Source organism: Typopeltis vanoorti, chromosome 3 (assembly GCF_054136105.1).
Source record: "Typopeltis vanoorti isolate ZY-2024b chromosome 3, IOZ_Tvanoo_1.0, whole genome shotgun sequence".
Taxonomy (NCBI): domain Eukaryota; kingdom Metazoa; phylum Arthropoda; class Arachnida; order Uropygi; family Thelyphonidae; genus Typopeltis; species Typopeltis vanoorti.
In genome coordinates, this window is record NC_143551.1 from 128,780,074 (window position 1) to 128,801,286 (window position 21,213).

Here is a 21,213-nt window from a genome sequence, read left to right on the forward strand (position 1 = left end):
TTATCCTCTTCAACTATTTAATAGTAAACTACAAAAAAGTGAATGAATTTCTAAGGAATGACCTACTCTTTGCAAAACCATATTCCCCCTTAGAGTCTTATATTTTTATTCACACATTTCTGAATTCTGCCCTTAACCAATTTTTGCAATATTTTACCCACCACTACTTAAATGACAACTGGTTACAACTGATGACCTCTGTCTTGGAGTTTTCTTCAAGTAGCAGAACTAACTTTTCTTTTAACTCCTTCTCTGGAGACTGCAATGCAAAGACTTGACTTAAAAAACCTGATTAGGAAGATTACCATTTCTCTTTCAATTCTTCATATACATGGGCCAATGATCTATCCAATCCTATACCCTAGTCACACTCATCCATTTAACTTCCACATGATTTATCCAGTTGACACCCTGGATATTCAGTCTGGTCTTGCTTCATTTCCCTCCCCACCTTTGCAACTATTTCTTATCCACTGCCGGCATCCTTCTCTTGCAATTTCTTATATCATGGCATTACTTCAGAGATGCATCTTAAATCTGTTATATTTTCAAGATATATAGTTCTACATATCTTCTTCTTTAGCTTCTTTCAATCCACTGCTGAATATAGGTCTCCTCCTTAGCTTTCCAGTTCAGTCTGTTTTTAGTCAATGTCCACTATCTCATGTCAAATATTTAGAGATCATTCCTCCATCTGGTTCTTTGATGACCTTTCCTTCTCTTATGGAGGACTACATTTACCTTGGTCAATTAGTTATTTTTAAGGAAAGGCAAGATAAAGAGATGAGTAGAAGAATCACACAAGGAAGCAAGCAAAGCATTTTGACTGTATAAAGATTATTTATTAAGAGATTTAAGGAATCTCTTAACAAATAAAGAGAGCTTTTTTTTCTTTTTAGAGAGCTAAAAAGCTCTCTAAAAAGAAAACTCTTTAATATATGCATCATTCCAGTGTTTACCTATGGAAGTGCGATATGGGCAACAACTAAAAAACAGGAAGACAGGTTGCATATGGCCCACAGAGCACTGGAGAGAAGAATGATCCACATAAGCACCTCCGTAGCACAATTGGAAGAACGAAGGTATGTTGCACCCTTCAACTGGAAAAGGGTCTAAGTTTGATTCTCGTCATGATAAGAGGAATCTTTATATGGCCATTTTTCAATTGACGGTGCGTTAGCTGATCTCATATGGTGATAGCAGGGTTTTTTCTCCTGGACACTCAAGGTTTTTCATCTCGCATATAGACAAATCAGCCCTCAGGACACATGCAATTTACAGACAAAAAATACTAGTGGTGGTGGGCAGTAGATGGTAGTGGTGTAGATGATGATGATGACTGATGGAAGTGGTGGAGACAAAGTGTTGTAGAGTAGGTAGGTTCCCTCCCTTGATGAGTCTTTAGACTCCTTGGAGGTGTCACAAAATGATAATAACAAAAAGGAATAGAGTAGGACATACTAGTATTAGAGAGAGAGAGAGAGAGAGAGAGATGATTGGAGTAGACGATATTGTGAAGTGTTGTAAAGCATGTAAGTGGAGATGGGCTGGCCATATTAGTAGACTGCCAGATGAAAGATGAACAAAATTAAGTATTGAGTGGGTATCAAGAGAAGGAAAGTTCTACATATACCTGTTCGTAAATAAAAATATCACATTTTTGGTTAATACTAAAATAATTCGTAGACACGATTAATTCATTACACATATAAATTATGTAAAGAAAATAAGCAATGTAATCTAAACTATTTACATTTTGGGATGAGTATCACATCAAAACAAATACACAGAGAATGGACAGTTATGTGAAGCTAAAAAGGAACAAACACTGGTTACAGAACGTTTCTGTTTTGCTGCTCTCCAGCAAGTCACATGATACTATTAGAAACCTGTGGGAACGGAGATCAGTCATTAACACATTTATAAGCAAACAAGGCCAAAGGAACACAAAGCTCATTACAAAGATGTAAAAGCATATGGCACAGAAAAGGTCTAAAAAGAAAAATTACTAAATTAAAAATAAAATTAAGGAACGATGAAGAGCTTAGGGAAGAGGTGATGAAAATGAAAAGTGAAATGAAGCATCAAGGAAGATGAGATTAAGCATCTAAAGAAGAGACTGGCTGATGAGGAGGAATTTAGTGATATATGATTATAATCCTATATCACTATATGATATAGGATCAATCATTAGAGATGTGATTACCAACAAATACACAAAACATGCTTTCTTGGTGGAACATTGAAACAAATAACTGATGCTTTGCAGAGAAGGGAAAAGCAGGCATCAGAATTAGTGGTAGTTGTGAACACAAATGACTTTGTTGGTGAAAATGGAATGTTGATAGAGACTTGAGGAAGTTGTTGAGGGAGGTAAAGGATGTTGATGGAAACGTTTTTAGTATGTTTCTCAGATATGAAAATAGTGAGATGAGAACAAGAGCAGAGATAATGAATTGCAAGATGGTTGGTGGGTAAAATAAAGGGGATTTCAGTTTGTGGATCTGTGGAGTGAATTTGAAGGGAAGTTGGAATAATTGAAAATTGATGAACTGCATTCGAATGGGTTGAAGTTACAGCTTTATAAAAACTATTGTTTGCTGAGAAGGGACACACACATAATCAAGAAGTTAATGTAGCTAACAATCAAAAGGTACTTGTGAAGCAGGAAAGCACAGCCAAATGGGTTGACAGCAGGAGGAAGTTGGATACAAAGTTAAAGATGTGGTTGCAGCAGGACAAGGTAATGGAATGCATAAAGATGAGGATGACAAGTATGAATGGCAATCAGAATTAGGGAAACAGGAGTGTTTCAGAATGAAGAGAGAGGTGTGGTACAGCAACTAGAGTAGGGAATGTTGGTAGGATGGCCTCAAAGACACTGGGATTGTTACATTTGTATACAAATGTAAGGAGTATTCAAAATAAGAGAGCTGATTTATTACACTGATTTAGTCTGTATGCCCAAGGATAATCAATACAAGTGAAACTTGGTTGTTTGAGGATGATGCATTGTTGTGAATAGAAATAGAAGGATATACAATTTTACAGAAGGATAGGAAAGTGAAAAGAGGAGAGGGGGGGAATACTGTTAATAACAGCAGAAAAATGGTGTCCACAAAGTATGGCAGTTGACTGTATATGTACAGGTTTTGAATCAGTGTAAAGTTGAAATTAAATAGGCTAGTACACTATCTACCAATAATTGTCCAGACACCCTGTTATTTGAAGTTATGGAACATTCCAGGTTTGTTAATATTCCTGCTGCTTCCTACTATCTGGTTTACAGATAGCAGTATTTTATCATAGCAGTTAAATACAGGTGGTATGGCAACACGATGTGAACTCAGTGACTTCAAGAGAGGTGTCATCGTGGCTGTTACATTGGTGGCATGTCCATTCATGACATTGCCACTCAACTGGAGCATCCAAAATCAATGGTTGGCGATGTGATCAACATTGGAGATGTTTTGGCATCACTAGTGCAGGAAAACACCCACTGCAGCAGCCGAAAATAACTGTCAGAGACAGGAGGGTGTTAAAATGAGTGGCACACAAAAACTGGTTAATCAGCACATTCCATCCATGATAAGTTCCAGAGTGCCAGTAACACCATGGTGAGCACTAATACTGTACGAAAAGAACTCCATTTATTGGGTTTCCACAGAACAGCAGCAGCAGCACAAGCCAAACATCACAACAATGAACAAGGTAGATTGTCTGGCCTCAAAGAGCATGTGAACTGGACAACTGACCAGTGGCAAAAACGGTACTGTACTCTGGAGCAATGAATCAAGGTTCACCTGTTTCCAGTCTGATGACAGGATGTGTAGGAAGCCTGGTGAATGCTTGTTACCACAGTATGTTGTATCCACAGTAAAGTTTGGTGGTGGAGGAGTAATTGTGTGGGGTGCATTCAACTGGTTTGCAGTGGGACCACTGGTCAATGTCCATGGTTCCACGAAGGCAGCTCAGCCCTGATATCCTGGATAATCAGGTGCTGCCTACACTGCGGAGTTTTTATGGAACAGATACGTGTTACTATTAAGATGACAATACCCCCAAGCCACAAAGCTGCACCTGTTATTGAATGGTATGAAGAGATGGGTGTTAAACGACTGCCTGGCCTGTGCAGAATCCTGACCTCAACACCATTGAACACCTGGGGGATGAATTGAAGCAGTGATTGAGGTCCAGAGCAGCACGTCCTTGATCTGTCGTTGAACTCAGAAAAGTGCTGCTTTGATAGAGAAATGGAAACAAATTTCAGATGTTTGCTGCACTTGTGATTAAAGCCAAAAAGTGGACATACCTAATATTAGGGTTCGCCTGCTGGTATCAATTGTAAATTGCTAAAGTGTCTGGAAAATTATTAATATATAAATAGGTGTGTATGTATGTATGTATGTATGTATACAGGGTGTCCCAAAATTCACGCAAGATTTAAATTTAGCGCCATTTGTGCGGGAAAGTGTTGCCAACGAGAAAAAAAAGACAGCGTGACAGTTCAGGGTTATTAAAGCATTATTATACACAGCAAAGAGAGTTCGTTGAATGGATTATGGAACAACAACAAGTGGATGCTTATTTTTCGAACAAAATCATCTTCAGCAATGAGGCTCATTTTCATCTTGATGGCTTCGTTAATCGACAAAATTGTCACATTTGGGGTTCAGAAAATCCACGAGTGATTGTTGAGAAACAAATGCATCCACAACGTGTCACTGTTTGGTGCGGATTTTGGGCTGGGGGCATCATCGGTCCATTCTTCTTCGAAAATGCAGCTGGTAAGGCAATAACAGTTAATGGTGCTCGCTATCGCGCCATGATAATCCAGTTTTTTTGTGCCTAAATTGCAAGATTTCTAAATCACTTAGGGAATTGAACAACGTAGATCCGAATATAAATTAAATTATACTTTAATAAATATTTCCGATATTTTGGCAACGTCACGTTGCCATTTTCAAAACAAACTTACAAAAAGGCACGTGCACGCAGGCATTACAACACAGTAACTGAGAATGAAGATATGAAGCTATCATTCTCCTAGAAGTCCTGATGGTGCCCTCTAGTGGGCTAAGTAGGTGTTCTTGGCCGTTGGGCTGAAGGTCTGCTGATGTATGCCTCCCAAATTTGGGGCAGTTGCATACAACCAAATTTGTTGAGGTTTGGAGAGTTTCTTAGGGCTGAGGCTGATTCCATAAATAGTCTTTCGAATTTGTATTTGCTACGGTGTATTACTGTAGCTTTCTTCCACCATATTCTGTGCCGTGTATTCAGACCATGCTTTCACGTGGCCACAACTTCGCCATTGCACCCAGAAAAATACCTAGTAAGGATATTATGATCCAGATCGAAAGGGGAATCTGCCACCTTCCACATCAAATTGCCAACAGTGTGAGACTGGATGTAGCTTGTGTCCTTTCCAAAGCAAGACCACCAAGAATCAACACATCCAACAAGGAATTTAAAGCTCTACAGGAAATGAGGAATAATAAAGAATTAGTTATCATCAAAGCAGATAAGGGAAATGCAACTGTATTACTTAACAAAAAGGACTACAAAGGTAAGCTTAATGCTCTTCTATTAGATTGGGCTACTTATCTCCCTATCAATTACAATCCCACCAACTCACAAATCAGAAAACTTCACAGGCTCCTTAAGAAAGTCACTTCTTGGCCTGTAGAAGTTACCAACAGATTAAAGCCGTTTAACTCTATACCCCCCCCCCCCGTATTTATGGACTCCCAAAAATACATAAAGAAAATGTGCCATTACATCCCATAGTGGATGGCATTGATTCCCCCACATACAAATTAGCTAAACATTTGGCCAAAGCTCACGCACACTATACTGGCAACACACACCATCACACATAAAAAACTCAGCCCACTTCAAAGCCAGCATAGAAAACCTTACACTCCAACATACTGACATAATGGTCAGCTTTGACATCTCCTCCTTATTCACAAATGTCCCACTCAAGGAAACTTTAGAGCTAATCCAAGCTAAATTTTCTCCCGATATCTCAGCCCTATTTCAGTTCACAATGAACTCAGGCTATTTCGTTTGGCAGGGAAAATTCTACAAACAAACAGAGGGGACAGCCATGGGTTCACCACTCTCTCTCCACCCTTGGCCAATTTCTTTATGGAGACCTTTGAAGAAACAGCCTTAGCCTCTGTCACACAAAAACCAACCATGTGGCTTCGCTACGTTGATGATGTATTTGCTATTTGGCCACATGGCTCTGAAACACTCCTCTCCTTCCTTACACACTTAAACAACCAACATGCCAGAATCAAGTTCACCTTGGAAAAAGAGGAAAACAACAGCCTCCCTTTCCTAGACACCCGCCAGCCTGATGGAACCTTGGTTTTTTCAGTTTATACAAAACCCACCCATACAGGCAGATACATTCACCAACAATCCCCCCCCCCCCCCTTCACAACAATATGGAGTGGTGAAAACACTATGCAACAGTGCTAAACTAATCTGTTCTAACGACATGGCCCTAAACACTGAACTAAATCACATCCTCAACACTTTCTCAGCCAATGGCTCCCCCCCACAAAAAAATTAAAACCTACAAACCACAGCCCCCCCCCACACACACACAACAAAGATTACATTAAATCCATCACCATTCCCTACATCCGAGGCACCTCGGAAAAAATTACCAAAATTTTAAAAAAACATGAACTCAACTCCTGTTACAGGCCTTACAGAAAATTGGCATCCCTTATCCGCTCCACCAAAGACTAACCACTTCCCCTACCTGGTGTATACCAGGTCCCTTGCAGTTGTAAACTGTCGTACTTTGGCCAAACAGGCAGGACAGCGAATATCAGAATTTCTGAACACAAGGACTACATTCGGTTTCACAAGTACAGCCATTCTGGTCTTGCAGACCATGCTCTGGATATATGCCACAGAATATACAGTGGAAGAAAGCTACAGTAATACACCGTAGCAAATACAAATTCGAAAGACTAATTATGGAATTAGCCTCAGCCCTAAGAAACTCTCCAAACCTCAACAAATTTGGTTGTATGCGACTGCCCCAAATTTGGGAGGCATACATCAGCAGACCTTCAGCCCAACGGCCAAGAACACCTACTTAGCCCGCTAGAGGGCACCATCAGGACTTCTAGGAGAATGATAGCTTCATATCTTCATTCTCAGTTACTGTGTTGTAGTGCCTGCATGCACGTGCCTTTTTGTAAGTTCCTTTTGAAAATGGCAACGTGATGTTGCCAAAATATCGGAAATATTTATTAACATATAATTTAATTTATATTTGGATCTACGTTGTTCAATTCCCTAAGTGATTTAGAAATGCATAACCAATGTATAAGCCTGTCTATGAGAATAAATTGCAAGATATGGATGTGGACGACATGTGGTTTCAACAAGACGGTGCCACATGCCATACAGCCCGAGAAACAATTCAATTACTGCATGAGTCATTTCCTGGTCGTGTAATTTCCCGTTTTCGTGATCAGAATTGGCCGCCCAGATCATGTGACTTAATGCCGTTGGACTTTTTTCTTTGGGGTTTTTTGAAGTCTAAGGTTTATGTCAACAAGCTCACGACCACCAACGCCTTGAAGGAGGAAATTGAGTGTTGTATCAACGAAATTCAGCCACATTTATTCAAAACGGTCATGGAAAATTTCGACAAAAGAGTGCATATGTGCCAGCAAAGCCGTGGAGGCCATTTACCCGATATGCTATTCCATGCATAACCCTATACTGTATACTTTATGAATCAATAAGAAATTACAATATTTAATTAAAAACCTGTGTTTTCTATCAAAATTATTTCTTGCGTGAATTTTGGGACACCCTGTATATATATATATATATATATATATTGGTAGATGTGTATATATCTCATAGGATGCTGTTATAAGCCAGGAAATGTAGAGAATGCTGATTGTGAAATGTTTAGGCAAATTAGTTGAGCATGTAAAAAGAAGAAGGTAATCCTGATGGGAGACTTTAATGACAGGAATATAGAATGGAAGGAGAAATTAGTGTATGGGATACAAGGAGAGTGAGTTTGTTGAATTTCTGAGAGATAAATATCTTAAGCAGAATGTGGATGAAGCAACTAGAGGCTTTAATGTTTTGGAGTTGGTGATAACTTCATAAGATGTGGTTATTAATGAGGCTGCCACTAGTTGGTGAGAGTGATCAGGAGTACTTGTTTAGAAAGTGGTAAGACAAGAAAAAGTTAATGCTACAAAAGGAAATATGTAGAATTATGAGGTGGGTAATTATGGGAAGCTCTGCAGTCAACTAACATCAGTGCATTGGGCAGATGAGCTGTGCAGAAAAGATACAGACAGTGTATGGGAATTCATAAGGCAGTATCTGACACAAACAATGTATAATTGCATACCAAGAGTTAAGAAAGTAATAAGAGTAGGAGTGAAATTAATGAACGGTGAAACTGAGCAAACTGTGTTGAAAAATAAAATGTTATGGAGGAGGTACAAGAGTTGATGATGATCAGATCCATAAAGAGTATAAAGTAAAAGCTAGGAAGGTGATGAACATGATAAATAAAGAAAAGGTGCAGTATGAGAGAAGACTGGCTGGTCAGGCCAAGTAATTCGAGGGAATTCTTCCACAATATGGCAAGCAAGAGAAAGATTAATTATGGCAGGCTGACACTTATGAATAGTCATGGCAGCAGAGTGACCATTGCAAAGGATACAGTGGAATTACTGAATGAGCATATTATGTGTATATATCATGCTGGTGTACCTGATGCCATTCAATATGTAGAAGGGAAGAAGTATTAGGAGAATTTGGAAGTGGAAGAATCAGAGCTGTACCAGGTGTTGATTGGGTTAGATGTTAATAAGGCTGTGGGAATGGATGACATATCACCAGGTATTTTTAAGGAATGTGCACAACTGTTAGCTATGCCTTTGACCTGGTTATTTAATGAAAATCTTGGAGTGGGTAAAGTTCCTAAGGAGTGGAAAGACGATAAAGTAGTACTACTCCACAAGCATGATTCTTGGACAGAGGTTTCTAATTACTAACCAGTCGGTATAACTCCAGTTCTAGTTAAGGTGTTGGAGTGACTTATTAGGAATAGAATGCAAGATTGGGTTGATGGGCCTAGGATTCTTTATGATAGTCAGCATGGATTTGAAAAAGGTAAGTCTTGATTTAGCAAATTACTTGCATTTTATGATAAAGTAATGTGTGTTAAATAGGAGAGATTCATATACAATGATATTCTTGGAATTTGCAAAAGCTTTTGATAGACTACCACATGATAAGTTGGTATAAGCTGCAGAAGATTGGAATAGATAGCATACTGGTTAAATGGATAGGTGACTGTCTCTGAATGATAACAGCAAGTTGTGTATAATGGAACAGTGTCTCAAAAAAAAGAGAATAACCAGCAGGATGGATGGTGTGCCCAGGGTTCTGTTCTTAGCCCTTGCTGTTTAACTTGTTTGTAAACGATATATCATGTGAACTGACTGGGGATCTTCAGCAGTTTGCTGATGATTGCAAAGTTGGGAAGAATTATAAGTAACACTGCTGATGTTAATTCCCTTCTGAAAGATTTGAATAGACTTTTTACTTGAACAAAGGAGTGGAGTTGTAATTTTAATATTAATAAGTGCAAGGTGTTGCATTTTAGAGTGCAGAAATATAAGGCTGTGTACTATATTGATGGTGGTATACTGCAGGAATTGGATGAGATTTGAGAGTGATGGCTGACAGCAGACTGAAGTTTAGAGAGCATATTGCAAATATTATAAAGGCTGCACATTGTAGCATGCAGTCATTTCATGAAAAGTACACTAACCTGTATAAAGCATTGGTCAGACTGCAATTAGACGATTGCGTTCAGATCACCTGGTTTTTATTGGGATGTGGAAACATTAAACAGTGTCCAGAGACGAGTGATTAAAACAACATCAGGACTATGGAATGTTGGCCATGGAGAGAGGTTGAAGGAATGTGGAATGCAGAGTTTGGTGGATAGGAGGAAAAGTGATATGATAGAGCTGTTTAAGTTGTGAAGGGATTTTTATCTGATTAATGCAGATGGGATTATAAAAAGAGTACAAGACAAGAGCCAGAGGCCATTCCTAGATGTTATGTAAGTGTATAGTGAAGAGGAGGTGTGAAAAGTCGATTTTTTTATGTGAGAATTGTGAGTGAATGGAACAGATTACTGGAATATGTTTTTATTGCAGGGAATGTTAAGGCTTTTAAGATTCAGTATGATGAATGTTCTCAGATGAGTGAACCTCCTAAGATGAGTCTGCCAACTCCATGGAGGGTGTTATAATAATAAAAATAAGACATTTGCATATAAAACTGCATATACAGACATAAAAAGATGATTTATATACAGTGAATATAAAAGTGTATGTAAAACATGAAGAATAAATCATCCTTAGAATACACACACCAATATATATGTAATTAAATATATATATATATAAAATGCACACACACACACACACTGCTTTGAAAGAAGTCAACAGACCCTGTGGACAAGGTGCATCATGCCATGTAGTGTGTTGTAATCCAATAAAAATTGGTGGAATATAATGTTACCAAGTCAGTGCAACTGTGTATGGCTGCAATGGCTGTGAGAAGGGAACTGACAGAGTTTGAAAGAGGCATTGTGATAGGACACCATGTTGCAGGCCTAACTGTTTAGCAAATTGTTGACAAATTGGAACATCCCAGATCAACAATCAATGATACCATACCGAGATGGAAGAGCAGGAAGTCAACTACAAATGCTAACTGAAGCGAATGACCCACCACACTCACCAAACATGACTGTAAGGTACTATGAAGGATAATATGTAAAACCACCATTTGTCAGCCAACATGTTGAATGCGGAGTTCTGGGTATTACTGACTGGAACAGGAATCTACAAAAAAACATTCAAAACCGAGGCTCACAACATGGGGTTTCATGGTAGGACCACAATATGAAAGCCCACATTACCCAAACCAACATGCAACAGTCTTCAGTGGTGCATGTGGAAGCTTAGGAAGCTCTGTTATGAAGCAACGAATCATGCTACACCTTCTACCAAGCAGATGGATGGATGGATGGATGGATGGATGGATGTGTGGTGAATACCCGGTGAATGTCTCTTACCAAAGTGTGTAACCCCAACTGAAATTCAGAGGTGGCAGTGTGAGTATGGTCCTGTTTTTCATGGTTTTAGCCTCAGACCTCTGTTTGTGATGCCACAAACATTGAACTCCGAGAGGTATCTGAATATACATTCTGGACATTGCAATGCTTCCTACTTCAGGGCGTTTCTACAGAACTGATCATTGCCTCTTTCAGCAAGACATTACACACTGTCAGAAAGCTGTTGCAGTTGCTACAACTGCAGAGTTTGTGGACATAAATGTCACCACACTTGACTGGCCTCCACAGAACCTTGATCTCAACTCCTACTGAACATAGTACGCTATACTTGATCTTACACTCTCTCTCTCTCTCTCTCTCTCTCTTTCTCCTATTTTTGGGCAGACTGGTTATATTGCAGCCATCCAATGATCAGAACATATGGATTACATTCATTTTCTCCAAACAGAGAAATCTGGTCTTGCAGACATCGAGTTTCTGCTAGCCACAGGATTCTATGAGACAACACCAAAATGCTTCACAAATCCTTTCATATTTAAGAAAAATCTCCAACGAATGTTATGAAGTTTTTTTGCAATAAACCCAATCTTAATCAGAATGATGGTCTAAAAATTTCCAAATTCTGGGAAATGCAATTGTACTGAGAAAGAATGCTGGGAAGCTACTGCTTCTGTTTTAATAGATCCAGTGGAAAGCCGAGGAAAGATGCTTGCCAGTTCATTGGAGCAGTGACCATGGAAGTAACTGTAGAAGATATATAGAGCTGAAACATAGCATTTGTAACCGTGTGGAAAGGCTTGTGTGTTCATCGCACATGTTGACTGGATTTTAATGGTATAGATGCAAACACAGATTGATAAGAAAATAACTATTTATTGACTTAATTGCTAATCTATCTACTATCTAACATTTTGAACCTGGAGCTATGGGATATCCTGGACAGCATCTCCGACTCCACAGCCAAGAAAGAATTTGCCAAAGTTAAAAGCCGGCACCAGAAGAAATTTGAAATCCTCCAACAATGCATGCAGCGGCCACAATTACATCAAGATGGTGCGTTGTAAACTTATCTGTGACCTTAACCAAAGAAGCCACGAGTGTGTTAAGTTGGGGACACAATTTTGCCGTTACTCCTAAAGAAGTTCCAAAAGTCAAAATAATGGCTTATATTGAATGCAGGATATACGACCAGCTCCAAGCAATAGCCAATAATATTCAGTTAGATGTGGCCAACATCCTAGTCCATTCTAAGCCTTCTAAAAATAATATCCCACATAAAGAAATCATGGCTCTAAAAGAGCTACACAATAATAACCACATTACCATAACCAAATCAGACAAAGGAAACACAACTGTGGTGATGGATACAACAGAATATGAAAGCAAAATGCATGCACTTCTCCAAGACCAGTCAATATACCAAATTATAGATCGGGATCCCACCTACTCACAAAAGAATAAGGTGTGCAAATTATTGAACAAAAGTCACTTCCTGGCCTAAAGAAACCATCAACAAACTCAAGCATGTTAAAATTCATGTTAAAACACACAGGATATATGGAGCTCCAAAAATTCACAAACAAGGTACACCTTTATGCCCTATTGTAGATAGTATAAACAGTCTTACTTATAAACTTGCAAAGCATTTAGAAACTACTAGCCACTTTCACAAACAATTCTACTTTTTTGTTAAAAATTATACCCACCTAAAAAGTATTTTAGAAAACCACACCTTAAAAAGTTCAGACTTGATAGTGAGTTTTGATATCACCTCACTATTCACGAATGTACCATTAACTGAGACTCTTAATTTACTAAATTCACAATTTCCCCCTGATATATTTCAGCTATTTAAATTCACAGTACAGGCAGGTTATTTTATTTTACATGGAAAGGGAAAATATACAAACAATTAGATGGGACAGCAATATGATCCCCCCTTAGCCAACTTCTACATAAAATTTCTGGAAAAGCTAGCTATCAATACAGCCACTCTCAAACCTAGTCTCTGGCTATGCTATGTTGACGATGTGTTTGCTATTTGGCCACATGGCCCAGACACATTGAATACATTTTTAGTGCATCTAAATAGCCAGCACCCAAAAATCCACTTTACAATGGAACTGTAACCAATGACTGTCTGCCCTTCCTGGACACACTAATCACGAGTCTTCCAGAAATTTCCTCATCATTCTCAGTTTATAGAAAAGCTACACATACAGGGAGATATTTACACAAACAATCACACCATCATCCTTCTCAACAATATAGTATCTTAAAAACACTAACCCACAGAGCTAGAGCAATTTATTCCAATGACATTGCTCTCACTGCTGAACTTTCTCACCTACGACACACCTTCCTGACCAATAGCTATAATCCCCATAAGATAGATAAAATACTAAATGCTCCCCAAAAAATCCACCCCACTGTCTACCACAGAAGACTACAACAAAACTGTCACCATCCCATACATTAAAGGCGCATTTGAAAAGATATCTAGAGCGCTTAACAAACACCAACTACGCACCATATTTAAACCTTATGTGAAATTGGCAAATCTCATCCGTTCACCTAAGGACAGATTTTCTCTCCATTATCACATCCAGGAGTCTGTGAAGTGCCCTGTTCATGTCATCGAGCATATTATGGACAGACAGGAAGAACTGTGGACATCCACCTCAGTGAACACAAAAAATATATCTGGCACTTTTGCTATGGCAAGTCAGGTCTAGCAGACCATGCTTTGGATAACCCCGCACACAGGATCAATTGGAAAAAAAACAAAAGTGCTGCACAGAAGCTTTTACAAGTCAGAGAGGTTGCTCCTGGAATAACAGAAGCCTTGAAACATACTCCAAACCTCAACAAGTATGGCTGTATAAATCTACCAAAGATTTGGGAGACAGTCATCCTAAGACCAAATTAATACCTGCTTTCTCTTTCTCTTTCGTTTTTTTTTTTTTTTTTTTCCCCAAATTAGATGGCGCCTAATTAGGACTTTAGTCTTTGTGTAGCATGCTACAATTACTCATACTAGTCCCACTATTACACAGGATTGTGGTGTCTCACTACTGTAACAAACTTTGTATGCTCTGAAGATGCTGGATAGAATACCAGTGAAATATCAGCAATTAAGTCAATAAATAGTTATTTTCTTATCAATCTGTGTTCGCATCTATAATTCAAATCGCGTTAAAATCTAATCAACATAGCATTTGTATGATAGAGGCTAAAGTAAGTCTGTGAAGGAAGGGTCATCAATGAGCCATATTGTTCGTTTTTGAACATCACGAATTTTTAAGGATGTTTAGGTGCACCACTCTGAATGAGTGAATAGCATTCTAAGGATGGGTGAATTTTGGATTCGTGTAGGATTAATAGGTGGGTGGGTGGGCGAGTGTGAAATAGCACCTTGAATGGAAAAGAATGCTTAGTTTTTTAGAGGCCGAGGAAACTACTGATGTGATGTGTTTATGCTAGGAGGTCAAATGTAAATGTCAGTCCAAGGAGATGGATCTGATACTGTCTGTTTGGAACGTGACCAGATTGTCTTGCCCAACTGCCTTCAGGATGATATGGAAATTAGTGTTTAAGGCATTGCTGCGTTAAACACTAATGAAGTTGATGATTGGGATGTCTAAGAACTAGTATGCAGATTGAAAACAAGCTGCAATACTAAACATAATCAAAAGCCCTGAAAATTTCTAGGACAACAAGTTTCTCTGAAGTTTTTCATTGCACATATCTAGTGGTGGGTGAGTGAGATTAACCCACATAGGATAAGAGATCAACCTTAGATCAAAATGGACGGAATCCATACTGGTAGTCAATAATTAATGGATGGATCTCTGGAGCACAATTAGAGATATGACATAAGGATCAGATTTTTAGTGTCTAAGTTTAGCATTCTGCTTATGACTTTTTTTTGCTGAAAAACCACAGGAGGCAAATGATGTTCAGATTGTGGTATGGTAGGAGGTGATTTACCTCGGTTTCCTCCAACTTCTATGCAGAAGTTGGAGGAAAAGAGTGTTGCAGAGTCAGCTTTATCTCTGGGTGCAAGTATTATCTGGAAGCACAGGTGAAAGTTGCGACTAACAGTCTTAGCAAGGGGCCAGGGCACAGCTTCCATTTGGACAGGAGGCAAGTTTTCTATTGTTTTCCTTTACAAAGTCAGATTTAGAATTGATTATGACTGTTTTGTATTTACTGTGTGATCCAGCACAGGCTGAGTACAAAGCTGGATACTTGATGCAAGGGACCTGTGGAGTTTTTTTTTTTTTTTTTTCCCAACTGCTTTGGTACACTTTCTGTTGAAGCTAGAGTTGGAAACAAGACAAGAATTTTGGGTAAAATGGGAAATGAAGGCCTTCATACCAGTGAGGATAATTTCTGTGACTTGCTTGAAGAAGGAGTTTGGATTGGAGGAGTGGAAAAAACAGTCAGAACATGGAAAGCAAGAGTAGAAATCTTGGAGGTTATTCAACTTCTCTGTACCTCAGTAGTCCTACAGGATCCAAGGTTGGGAGTGATTGTAGGAGGAATGGTCTGTGAGAGAGAGAGAGAGAGGGGAGGACTTACACAAGATTGTGATAAGTTACCAGGAGGTGAGGTGACCTCTATGTTGTATCTGGAAGAAGAACTAGTTAGGTTAGAGATTGAGTATTGGAAGAGCAAAGAGGGTTATCAGGAATTCACATAAGCAGATGTATGATTTGCATTAGGTCACTGCTTATTGCAAAGACTTTAGCATCTCGTCCAGCATGGTTGGTAGTGTTGGAAAAATAGAGCCAGTTGGATTTGTGGACAATAAGATCACCTAGGAAGATGACCTCACTATTTGAATAGCTAAACTGCAGATGGTCATGCTTCACAGATAGAAAGACAAAGAAGTCAGAGTAGTTTTTGGAGCTCAAGAATTGCAGCTGATGAATATCACTAAATGGGACAAAGAAACCAGAGAAGGTCAAAAGGACATTCTAAATTAACCATTCTCTGGCAAGCAATGTCAGATCTCACAGAGGAACAGGTGCCATCCTTGTGACAAAAGGAATTGTGATGTGTGTGTGTAATTTGGACAATGAATGTGGACAGAAGTAGATGCAATTTGCACTTCTGTCAAGAGTAAGAGTTCCAGTCTAAATGACTGTAAATGATGGTGAATGCTAGTGTTTATTGCCTCAGCTGTTAGTAAGTGGAAGTGAGTTTTTATTGTGGAAATTCTGCCGTAATTTGTATAATGTGCTTAGTCTGCCTTTTTTTTTTTTTTTTTTTTTTGTTGGGATTGGTTACTGAGGGAGATTTCTTTTCTTGTCATGCCACTGTCAATGTTTCTAATATCACACCCTCCATGATGTTAGCAGACTTCATGGAAGGTTCATTCAACTGACAACATATCTATTATGCTGAATTTTAAAATCCTTAATACTCCCTGTATTAACAACATATTCCAGTAATGCATTCCATTCACTCACAATTCTGTATGTAAAAAATCTACTCCATGCACTCATACACAACTTCCAGGGATGAACTCTGGTTCTTTCCCTCTCACTTTTACTCTTTTTATAATCCTTCTGGATTAATTCAATAAAATCCCTTCACTAAATGTCTCTATCATATTACCTCTTTTCTTCCTATCCAACAAACTCTGTGATCCCATTTCTTCAAACTCTCTCTCTCTCTCTCTCTACATAGCCAGCATTCCATAATCCTGATATTGTCTTAGTCATTCATCTCTGGATCCTCTCAATGTTTCCACATCCCACTGAAAACCAGGTGACCAAATCTCAGCACAATAGTCCAAGTGTGGGCTGACCAGCGCTTTATACAGTGGCACAACTACTTCCTTATCCCCACATGTTTAAGTACTTCTTATCATAGCAGCACCACAATGTGCAGTTTTTGCAACACTTGTTGCAAAATGTTGGTGCAAATGTTGATGTGCAAACAACTTTTGTCTTTTCCCATTCTCACTTGCTTTGGAAGTGCCTGCATATTTTTGATAATTTTCACACTTTCCTCTCCCAATAACTCTAGTTTTCCTGATTTTACATTTCCAATCTCTCACTAAATAACACTTTCTCCAAATCATTCAATCACATGCAACTTCTTTCGTCCATAAAATTCACACCATACTTCTAAAAATAGCAAACCATTCCTACAGCACAACTGATGCACACTGACTCATTTACAATCATGGCATTCCTCAATTCTTTCCCATCATACCACAGCAACAAGCTTATGACCTATACTCTCTCTTCCTCCCACCCCTTCTTCTTTGTTTCCTCTAGTAGCACTTAATCCTCTTGCATTCCATATCTGGTGGTACTTTTCATAACTCATATATATATACATACATATATCTACCACCCTTTCACTTTCCATATAGTAGGTTTTACAGGATTGAAATGTACCTATTTTCATTCCTGCTACATAATTTCAGCTGCAATATAAAAATATTTAGCTAAACATACCTGTATAGGTTTAGTACTTTTGATTTTTTCAGCTAGCTCAGAGAATGTACTGGATGAAAAGGGAGCTTGACCAAAAAGACACTCTAGAAGGGAAAACATTTAAAAGATCATGAACTTTTTTTAAAATTTAACTCTTAAAACATTTAAGATAGGTTAAATTCAATTGAAGCATGCCTACCTAATTTTATGATTGAAATTCTATACAAAACTATACAAAAATGGATAATATCCTTTTTTTTTTCTTTACACAAGGAGTTCAAATTTTTATTTTATCTGCAGTTAAAACTTTTATTAGAGTGGACTACTAGTAACTAACAATACTATTTTTTTTTTTTTTTTAATTTTGTCCCATCTGGTTGTGTATATATTTTCCTTGCCATAAAGAACAACCTGACTATATGGTGCAATTTAATAATTCTAATATGCTGGGAGGGGGAGAAGAATCTGGCTTAATAAAGTCAATGTCAGTGGCACACTGGCAAATAAAGTAATATCAAAGCTGATCATGATGTCTACTCCAAAAATTCACTATCTCAATCTCTCTCTAACTCCATCTTATACATCATAGCACAGACAGCCCCCCCCCCCATACACAGAGAGAGAGAGAAGGTAACAACTCTCCTGCCATTAAAAATTCTATTCCCTTTTAAAACCTTAATATACTACACCAAGAGAAATCCTTGGCGTTACTAAATGACATTCGCTCTTCATTAATTCCAAAAATATATTGGAAATATTGAAATTCATCACAAACTTGAGTTATTTTTTCACAGAAGCAAAGACTGTACAAACAGATGGAACTGCAATGGGTTCCCCCCATCCAGTCAATTTTTATATGGAATTTCTAAAAAAAAAAAAAAACAAGCACTTAACACTACTACACAAAAATCAACCATCTGACTACACTTATGCAGATTACCTGTTTGGTATTTGTCTCATGGCATAGACACATCAGATATATTTTTAGGACATTTAAACATTTAACATTCAAAAATACATTTCATTATAGAAAAAGGAAAACAAACAGATGTCTTCTCTTCACAGATGCACTAGTTTTACACTAGGAAATCTTTACACATTGGTAGATACATACAAGGGTGGGGGGGGGGGGCTAAAATGCTCTGGTAAACACCTAGAACAAAAATGATATTAAAGCAACTGATATAACCACAAGAGAGAACATATCTTAAAACCCTATATGTAGAATAATGTGTAAGTTACATGGTTCTATCTCAATTCCTTCATGGTGATTATCACAACTTTTCATCACGCACACACACACAGCATTTATCTGCTATAGGGGTCTTTTGTTTGTGAGATTACATAAGCAGTTACATCACCAGTCATACCAACAGCATGGTATCTTCAAGCACTCACATAACAGAGCCAGGACTATTTGTTCCAATACAGCTCTTGTCAAAGAATTCCATTATTTTTGTGACTAAGCCAATGGCTATAATCCCTAACACAAAATTCTGTATGCTCCCATCCCACCCACACCTGACACATAAGATTACAGATCACAACACTATTTGTATTCCCTATATCCTGGGTACATCTTAAAAGATAGCTAAAGTTAGGTAAATATAATCTCCATGCCACTTTTGAACCATACATTTAGCTAGCAATTTATCAATTCTAAGAATAAGATTTGTCTACTTACACATCCATAAAGTTCCATATATCTGCAACTTATCCTACTTGGACAGAGCAGTAGATCTGTGACCTCTGCCTTGAAGAACATAAAAACTACATTTGCAATCATCTATATGGCAAATGAGCACTGGCAAGCAACTTCTTCACACAAAATTAAATGGAAAAAGACAGGCGTGCTGCAAAGATGTTGGGAAGTTCAGAGAGATTTTTTTAGAATCATTATCAGCTATAATGTTGATATAACCTCAATAAGTATGACTGCTTTAATTTGCCTAAAATTTAGGAGAAAGTGATTCAAAGCCCACATTTAGGGTGACTTCTCTGAATTAACTTTGCTTTTATCTGGGTCTCCCTATAGGACAGATGCCTTGATAGGATATCAGTTCCATTTCAGTTATAATTGGAATTATTTCTGCCACAATCTACTTGCATGATGCATTTGTTCTCTGAAGATAATGGTGTGAAATCTAGAAAAATATTAATTACACAATTTTTTTTTTTTTCCAGTGTTGTTTATATCATAAAGAACTATTACCAACACCAAAGCCTACAGTGATGGTGCTTGTAATGAATAGTTCACATTCTGAACAGAAATACAGCAGGTACTTTTCAAAAATTTTGAAAAGTACAACTCACTGTCTATGAGAATACCTTTAGAACAGAGATAAAACAGTATAGATAGCATTATATATATGTGAGTAACATTCCAATCCTGGGAAAATTAGGGATTTATATACTGTAGGCAGATTTACTTATAAGCAAGAGATAGTGTTTAAGCAGCTTTTTGGAAGCTGAAGAAGCTACAGATGAGATGTGTTTGTGGACAGGAGAAGCTAGGATGCATATCAGCCCCAAAAAAAGATAAATCTGATCCTGTTGCAGAAAGTGATGTGAGATGCTAGGTGCAAGAAAGAGGAGTGTTTTGTGGCTGAAATTCATAAGGTAATGGCCCTGCCAACTGCAGAATAGCAAGATTATTATTATTATTATTGTTGTTCCGGGCAACTCCAAGGAGTCAACAGACTCATCGAGGGAGGCCCTAACATCATGTCAAGAACAACTATTCGACATTCACACAGTATCTATCATACCTTGCCTTGAACTCATTCACGGTCATAGCACCCACAACAGACTCTGGCAGCTTATTCCACTCATTCACCACTCTCCACGTAAAAAACCTAGCTCTAACACCCCTGCTAACCACATTCTTGCCCAGCTTCCATGTATGGCCCCTAGTCCTCCCACCACCAGTCCTCCTCTCAAAAATATCTTCCGGATTAATCTTATAGAAACCCTTTAGTAATTTGAATGTTTCAATCATATCACCCCTTTTCTGCTTATCAACCAATTTTTGCAACCCACAAATCTTCAACCTGTTCTCATAAGGTTCATTCCACAGACCTGCCACCATCTTGGTCACTCGTCTCTGGATCCTCTCCATCTCCCCCCCCCCCCCCCATCAAGAAGAAACCCTGGTGCCCATATCTGGGCACAGTAGTCAAGATGGGGTCTTATCAAGGCTCGATACAGAGGAACAATAACCTGTTTGTCTCTGCTTGTTTAAAGTATTTTTCAACAACCAAGTGATTTGATGAGCTTATTTAGCCACTTTTGCAATGTGTCCCCTAAACTTCAACTCCCTATCCACCAGCACTCCCAAATCCCTGGCCTCATCAATCTCCTGGAGTACGGTTCCACCAATGTGATATACTGCTGCTAATCTTTTCCCACCAAAATGTAACCTTACACTTTGCCACATTAAATTGACATCCGTTTTCCTTAGCTTAGTCCTCCAAACTATCCAAATCATCTTGCAAAATTTTGACATCCTGGGCACTCACAATTGCTCTACCCAACGTTGCATCATCAGCAAACAAGTGAACACTTCCTCTCAGATCCTTTCCTATATCGTTAATGAAC

At 38.3% G+C, this 21,213-nt stretch overlaps 1 protein-coding gene across 4 annotated transcripts in view; it reads right to left on the reverse strand.

Annotated features, from left to right (window-relative positions):
• LOC150108560 (serine/threonine-protein kinase ULK3-like) overlaps positions 1–21,213 on the reverse strand; it is a 268,335-nt gene that overhangs the window by 134,258 nt on the left and 112,864 nt on the right. For all 4 annotated transcript variants that reach the window (XM_090415993.1, XM_090415992.1, XM_090415994.1 and 1 more), the window contains one exon: positions 17,638–17,720. In XM_090415993.1, the coding sequence (XP_090272119.1) occupies positions 17,638–17,720 (83 nt within the window). The remainder of the gene's footprint in view (positions 1–17,637; positions 17,721–21,213) is intronic.